The following is an 8,306-nucleotide window of genomic DNA, read 5'->3' as shown; positions in this document are numbered from 1 at the left end:
AAGACTCCTACAAAGTCTAGTCCATAGGCATGACACAACCCTCAATTTTGAGTGTGCTAATGGGGGGCTTTTTGAGGGATTGCAATCCCATTCCCTCGATTGCCGGTTGCCGCTGTGCCCGCGAGTTTGGTACCGCCCCGGTGCGACTGGGCCCTTAAAAGGTAAGGGATGGCCCTTAAAAGTTAAAAGTGCCACACAAGGGGCAAACAAACGTGGAAGGAATCATACACGTGGCGACGTGCAAATGGCTGACACTGTGCTTGGACTTGTGCATGGATTGGGCAGATTAATAGGATTGAGATGAGATGAGATGAGATGAAGTGGGATATTGTTTGGGTAGGTAGTCACGAGGACGAAGAAGGAAAGAGCCAGAAGGAAGAACTCAGGCGTGTAGTAGTGATATAGTCTATGTATGAATGGCATGCCTGGGAGATATGGCTCTAGCTGCAAATGCTCATATCTCCTCTCCAGGTGCAGCTAGCAGTGCCTGCCCCAATTCCCCTTCCATAGCCCTTTCTCCCCCTTCCCTCTCCTGCCATTCCTCCTCTCAATTGTCTTATTATTCTTCCAGGTGCGACAGTTTATCTCCTCAGCACAGATAGTTTTGCCTGCTAACAATTCTTCTTACTTACCTATTGCTTCTCGTTCCCCCAAACAGGTTGTCTGTCAGAAGCCCCAGGAGACGATCTGGTGTTGGCCTCGTCTCAGCAACTTCTAGCAGGAGCACAGTCTCTGTTAAAGCCGAAGTAAAGTATGTGGACGGGGACGAGGCTAAGAGGCTTGTCACTGAAGAAGGATACACAGTTCTCGATATCCGGGACAGGATTCAATACGAGAAGGCTCACATTGTGCCTAGTGTGCATATTCCGGTTTACATCGAGAATACTGACAATGATATAGGTGATCGTTCACTGATAATGATATGGATAATCGTGCACTGATATTGATATAGATAGTCTGCAGGAGCGATTCAAAATAGAAACTCATGCGTTGGTAGTGATATAGGTAATCGTGCACTGATAGTGATACAGATGGTCATGCAATTACAGTTCAACGTTGACAAAAGCTGCTTAGGGTAGTGGAAAGTCTGCAGCAGCTCGAGTGAACGTGGTTTTTTCTTGCCACACTCTGGCAGACATTTTGGTGTTAGCTTGCTCGTATTATTGTACATCCTGTTTCAATCAACTCCACATACCAGAAGTAAGACCGATCAGTGAGCGGAAGGCTTAATGCGTATTCTATACAAGTGTTCCAAAGTCAAAAGCCTGAATCATGCAATCAAGGCCCAGAGTGAAACACATACAGTCATCCTAATGATCAAATATTTCCTGCCAGGAGTTGGTTGTTTCAGCTATCAAACACGTTGATATTACTTTGGAAGTGGGACTGTTCAATCTGCTATGCTAGCACCCCTTCAACAACTTTTATAGAAGCAAGGTGGCCGTGCCATTAGCAGATAATAAAATTTTAGGCTTCACAAGAATGTGGACATTCAAGACAAAGTTAGATAAAGAAATCTCTTTAGGTATGGCTCATTCTCTTGAGCGTACAGTGACAGGGCTGCAATGGCAGCTGAGGAAAAGCAGTCGTGTCTGGCACTGGCTGAATAGGTGGTGCTTGATCTTGAAATTTTTTGTTCAGTAAGAGTCTCAAAACCATAAGGGCAAGATGTCAACATTGACATTTGTAATTTACTAGTTGCGCTGTGTCAGTAAAGGTGGTATGAGAAACATGTTGCTTCTGCAAAGTGCTTAGTTTCATTGGCAGGTGCCTTGTTTGGTGCACAGGTTGAGAAGTTAGAACTAGCTATCCATGGACGTAATAGCACAACCTCAAATAACTGCTGCTAAGCAATAGTTTGGAGACCAGATCTGCTGGCTGGAAAGCCAGTTTTGGATTCCTGATAAATGATTGTTTCACCTCATTTTCTGGCATCAGTCTTCATCATCTTTGCCTTTCCTTGGTGTGTAAAGGAGCTTAGGAATCGAGGCCTAATGAGGCTGATAATGGTTCCATGGATATGCTGTACACAGAGAGCAGAATTGGACTTTGGATCAGAAGTAGTGTATGGATGTGCTGTTGGGGATCCATTCTTCCTTTTATAAATGCTATTTTAGCTGTAACATTTAGAGGGGAGTATCTTGCTGCTTTTGGATTCGCTTATTTCTGGTAACTTATGCATGTTGTGGAGGGATGTCTTTACAGCTGGCATTAGACCCCAACTTGTGAGAAATCGGTCAAGAAAGAATTAGCCAAATGATTTGTAAACTACGTTGATGGTTGCACTAAGCACTCATTAGCTACATCCTTCCAAAGTTCATAGCATAATAGGTTAGAGGGCATCCCACCTCATTCCCTAGCCTTACGGCAGCATTGAAGCTTTGGTGTGGAAGTGGAGTTAGGCTGCTTCCAATTTCTTTTTCTCTTCTTTCAAGAGTAGTAGGATGAGAGGTTCTTCATTATTGCACCTTGTACAAAGTGTTGAGTCGCAATTGGTGGCATGTATGGAGTTAGTGGGTCTCCACCAAGTCACCACTCTTCTACATAATGAGATGACTTCATGTCGTGGTGATGCTTTCTCTATTTGAGTGGCATACCAGACAGCTTTTGAGCATTGGTAGAAATGGTTGAAGCATGTGCTAGTTCTAGTTTTTGGAAAAGGCACCCTTTTGTTTTAATGGCAGTGCCGAGTATCAGCCATGTGTTTGGGCCCAGCTCAGTAACATGTTGACTTGAAGAGCTTTGCCCAGCTCGAGTACAGAGCTTCATGTGGGAGAAGGAGCACTCTTCCACCCCTTCGCATAGAATGATGGTGGGTCTTGACTCTTCCAATATGGAGAAATAACATGTTGTCATGGCCAAGAAGACTTAGTTCTTGTCCAGCCTCCAATAGAGAGGTTTGTATTGGGAGCAAGTGGTGGCAATAGTCTATTTAAGGCTACGTTTACCAGATTCAGCTTCACTGGCTGGTCGGCCACTGTTCTGATCCTCTACAAATGCCTTTTCCTACCAATTCTTTGGCATCTGTCTTTGTCATTTCTCATGCAACTTTCTTTAGCAGGTGTTCATATGTAGGTTGGACTGGCAACCCACATCTTCTGTACAGTACGAGGCTTGTGGTTTGACATGGGGAGATTGAAAATAGGCTGATCAAGGATGGATCATAGCTGATCAGCTATTCGTTGTGGACAGGAATGGGATATGCTCAGTGGATACAGTGTTCATAGAGTGCAGGACTGCATTCAGGGCTGGAAGTACAGAGATACGCTGTTGAGCAGTTGTTCTCCCTCGTATACACCATATTCCTGCTGTAACACGAGGGATCATTTCCTCCCATGGGTTCTTGTATTTCTTTTCAGTTGTGCATATTTTGGAGATATGTGTCTTACAGTAGTGGGGATGAGTGTGACCCTTCTACCCATCAAGGGCAGAAAACAATCTGTATGGCATATGTTATGGGTCCAAAAGGAGTGCTCGTGCAGCAGTTATGGTTGAGCTGGTTAGAACTTTCACAAAATGCACATGACCATTGATTTATTACTGTTCAACTTACTGAGCCTAAATACTGACAAAAGAGGGTTGTCTTTAATGGTTGAATATGGTGGTCAGCAAACAGCCCTCTCAAGGGCTTGCAAACAGTTCTGCATGTCCAGTATATTGTGTCAGGAATGCAATCATGAATAGTAAAGATATCAATCACATGGAATTTCCTACACGTCTGTATGCTGTGTGCAAATTTTGTTAGCTTCTCTTAGTTCTGACAACTTGGGTGTGTTCTAACAAAGCAGAAATCATCTTGTGCAGGAACTATTATAAATAGGACTTTACACAACAACTTTTCCGGTTTGTTCTATGGTTTGGCATTTACAAAACCCAATCCAGATTTTCTTTCATCAGTGGAAAAGAAGTTCTCAAAGGACACAAAGTTACTACTAGTTTGTCAAGAAGGTCTAAGGTTGGATTAGCTTCAATTGTATTAATCTATGGGCAATAAGTTATCAAATCCTATACTGATGGAAGGTTTTTTGAAAGCAGGTCTGGGGCAGCAGCAGATACTCTTGAATCAGCAGGGTTTAAGAATTTGGCCTACATAAGCTCTGGGCTGCAGAAAGTCAAGCCAGGTAAGACTGTCCATCATGTTGTTGCAAGTTTTACCCTTCATGCGGCTTTGTTTGTGCATTTGTCAAGCTGTAAGAATATTGTCCACCTCCACAATCTTTGTTTAGCTATATGAACCGATTTATCTTCTGGAAACTGCAACCTGAAGGCTGCACTTGTCTCTTCTAGACAAACAAAGGGGTGAAAAATATGACCAAGATGTGAAACGTCCAAATACATGAATTACATCTTATGGTTATTATGCAGCTAGTTCAGAAACTAGGTGATGTACTGTAATCTATGATTTTTGTTTTCAGGAGTTTTTGCGAAAGAAGGACCTCAGGAATTGCAAGATGCGGGAAAAGGAGGGCTAGTGACAGTTCAGGGGAAAATCTCGACAGTACTTGGGACTGTACTTGTTGGTGAGTATGTATGATGCTTATCACAGTGCTTCAATCCAATATTTTTCTTGAAGAGACATGTGAACCAAAGTGTGAAGCTTATGGAAAAACCCAAGGAATCCTGACTTGAGCCAAACTTGGGCACATTGGCCACCATTTGGGGTGGTTGCTCTAGGCTTCTCTGGTAATTGGCTTGAATCTGCAATGCTGAGGTCTATGCAGGGAGGGCAGATCTAGACAGTGCTGAGCTCTGTTAATTGTGATCCTTGGGTATGTGCTACCTCCCCCTGGTAATCCTCCGATGAATCTGTCTGTGATCCACTCATTCTTTTCAGCATCATGCCTACTGGATCTTTGGAGAAATATTTGACAACTCTTAGTTCAGAGAGGGCACACACTACTCTCGCACTATGGATAATCTGTCTCTCAGACCCTCCATCTCCATCTCAAAGATCCTAAGGCATGGTTGATCAAGATTCAAGAAACTGAAAAATTATAGAGAGAATACCCAACCCATCTCTAGAAAAGCAGTGGTACCAGCCTTGGATCTTATAGTTGACCTGGTTCTGGAAGAGTATCTGAGTCCACCTGTCTTGTGCTACATAACTTGCAAAGTCTATTTTCCATGGTAGGTTTTCTATATGGTTTATTTCAATGCTCAGCAGATGCTTTGAGATACAAACTGCCAAACAGCTTTTCTCATTGAATGTATCCCTCCTGTCTGAATCGCAACAAATGTTCTTTGTCAACTAGGATTGATTAGGAACTCTTGAAGCATTACAAGTTTCCAGCAGTGAGATTCACTCTATGAGGCATGCAATCTCCTATGTTGGGAAGAACTGGGGTATCCAATCTGTACTGAAATAGGGGAAGTTGGTTCTCCAACTTGTGAAGGTACACTAGGGTTTCAGAGAGAACACTCAAGAGTGTATGAACACGACTAATGCTCAGTGAAACTCAGACTAGAACACAGAAGAAGAATAAAAACCTGATGAATGAATGTCTGGTAAATGAGTGATGATGACGGGATCAGATACAACTTACAGATCTCAAGGATGTGAGGCTGTCCAACAACCACTCTCTCTTGTTGGAGCATGCTGAGGGAGAGTGCCATCCTCCTGAGTGCAGCAAACTAATACACAGAGAAGAAAACTGATGTAGAAGGCTGAAGACAGCAGTGCTGCAGGCTGGATTTCATATTATTGTAGTCTCTGGGGCTGGAATGACGAAAACACAGCAGTGTACTGCCTGGCAATAATGTTTGATGATGAGGGAAGACGGCTGACTGAAAGCGCAGCCACCAGGGGGTGTCCCACAGTTGACAGCACCACCAACAGTAAAAGCACAGTTTTATGGTGCCACATGGCAGGCTGGATACAGGTGACAACAGGCTGAGATGAAATGCAGCTATATTTGGAGGGAACACAGGTGCCACCAGAAGGGCTAGTTGCAGCTGCAGAAACATGGGTGGCAGGCTGGCAGCCCTGGCAACAGGGGTGACAGCAGCTGTAGATGGGTGGCAGCCTCCAGAGGGTGGGTGGCAGCTCCAGAAGGTGGGTGAACCAGCTGGATGGGCAGCGTAGATGATGAAGAATGATGATGAAGAAGGTAATGGAGAGCAGATAATGAATCTGGGAATGAGTGATGAAGCCCACAAAAAATCCTTTTATAGGAGATCTTGGCCATTTGTGCTACTATCACAAATAAGTTGCTTTGTTTCATAAATAATTCTTTTTGGGGCTGTTTTTCTGGAGGCTGAAATGCATGTTAAATTTTTTAATTGAGGCCCTTACTTTAACTTGCTAATGACAACCATGATTAGTAAACCATGAGGTGACTCGCACATTGGATTTTCTGAAGCCGTCAGTCTTTATTCTATCTAGATTATAGAGCGCACATAGATATAGGACTTTCTGGAAAGGAGCATCCACTGTCATAAAACTGAGACCTTGCTGCATCCTCAGGATCGTTTTCTCTAGTGCTGTCAATTGGAAATTCCTGAGGGCTGGTTCCTGAAAAGGGCAGGTAAGATCAACACACCAAAGAGCCATATTTTCATTTGTGGCTGGTAAAAGCTTGCTTGAAAGCATTCTCTCTCTATTCTAGGAAGAGCTGCATCCTCCTAGATATCTGTGCCTCTACAATCGGTCTCTTGGTGAAATTGGGCCCTTAAAAAACAGTGCTAAAGAACACTTATTGTTCACACGCCTCCGTTCTACTGTCTACTAGAAGTGTTGAAGACCATCATTGTAAGTGTTGCACAAATCCACTACCAATCGCCTCTCTTTACAAAAGGCCTTTACTTCATCTAGATGCGCAAGCCACAGACCCTCTGGTGAATTGGAGATAAGCACCAGGCTATTGCCAGCTAGTACAGATCCTTAACTGCCCCTGATCTCCACAGATCTCTCTCTCAATCTGTGTCATAAATGGATACTATGGGTCATTAGGTTATAAATGATTCAGGGCCCACAAATTTCAAGATACCAGATCTCCGACACTATAATGGACAATAGTGATTATATGTTTGGGATGCTTCAGCTAGATATGTTGCTATTTTCTGATTTATCTAATATTTTCCTTCTAACTTTTAATGAATTTTGCAGCTGCCTTTCTCTTTATCACTTTCTTCCCAAATCAGGCAGAGCAGTTATTTTTCAGCAAATGAGTTGTGTGTATGGCTTGAGATTGTATCCAAAGAGAATCAAATGGCCAGCTGGTTGACAATGCTTTTGAGAGACATGCAAGTCAAAGTTGGTACCGGAGGCTGGAGATTTGTATTTCTGTGATATGTAGAGATGTACTTTGTTTCATTCATTTTCAATACGTGAAATTCCCATCTCATCAAAATTCTGTTCCGGACCTACCAGCATGTCTTCAAAAATGAAGTTGATTGTGGTAGGGAGAGATTTTATGTGCCAGAGTTTGTGCGTGGGTTTTGCAAGCTGTTTTGCCGTTGGGCTTCTTCACCTTTGAGAAGTTATGAATGGTTTCACAATTTTTGTCATTCTTCTTGGTTGTATCAAAATGACTTTTTATAAACATAATGTTTTTCTTGTAAGTTTTTTTTGATAAATCAACAGGATTTAGTTGCAAACTTACATCGTGGATGACTCACAGCAATGTATGAGAGAGAGAGAGAGAGAGAGAGAGAGAGAGAGAGAGAGGTTGATTGTTTGGCTATCAGAAAATTTGGGTTCCTCTATGAGAATTCAGAACACCTCACCATTCATGGACTTATAGTCATCCAGTGGTTACTCCAGAAATTGAGAAACATGCCATGGATTAATGATCGTAAGACTTTTGGCTGCAACTCCCTGGTGTTGATAGTTTTATTTAGCTGCAACTCTCCAGTATTGAGGGTTGTAGGATGCACAATGGAGCATCTTAAGTGGTGTCTGTAACGCTGGGAAGCTAGAATTACAGCGAGGGCATTTCTGTGGAGATGTCTATCAGCAGCATGATGCCTATCAAAATCACTCTTGCTTGGCAATATTTGAGTGTCCTCGAGGTGCCTACAACTGTGAGATTATTTTTTAGGCATTGCCTCCATTCTCCCAGGTAGACTGTTGCGGCATTTCCCCCCCTAGGAGCATCGTTGAAGCTCTTTGGTGATGATACTTGACTTGCAACGAATCAGCTCAACTTCATTTATATGGTTATTCTGGTTATATCGTTGAAGCTCTTTGGAGCAAAACGCAGCCTGTAAGGGGCTGAAAAAAGGACTCAGAGAGAGAGAGAGAACAACCCTTGCAAGAGAGGTAGACCAGGTGAAAGAGAGCTCCTAAGTTTCAGAGAGACCAGATT

The 8,306-nt window shown here is 43.0% G+C and overlaps 1 protein-coding gene across 1 annotated transcript; it reads left to right on the top strand.

Moving 5' to 3' along the window:
- Positions 1-310: 310 nt before the first annotated feature.
- LOC148026237 (Rhodanese/Cell cycle control phosphatase superfamily protein) lies at positions 311-7,509 on the top strand. The gene is made up of 6 exons (XM_087693533.1): positions 311-571; positions 659-900; positions 3,805-3,955; positions 4,036-4,121; positions 4,416-4,520; positions 7,106-7,509. Exons 1-6 carry the CDS (start codon positions 417-419, stop codon positions 7,165-7,167), a joined length of 801 nt encoding a protein of 266 aa, XP_087549659.1. The 5' UTR covers positions 311-416; the 3' UTR covers positions 7,168-7,509.
- Positions 7,510-8,306: the final 797 nt, after the last annotated feature.

This window comes from Lygodium microphyllum, chromosome 14 (assembly GCF_053477565.2).
Source record: "Lygodium microphyllum isolate KBCC chromosome 14, Lygodium_microphyllum_v1.1.10, whole genome shotgun sequence".
Lineage (NCBI taxonomy): Eukaryota > Viridiplantae > Streptophyta > Polypodiopsida > Schizaeales > Lygodiaceae > Lygodium > Lygodium microphyllum.
The sequence above is the reverse complement of the archived record's forward strand: the minus strand, read 5'-3'. Positions and strand labels throughout refer to the sequence as shown.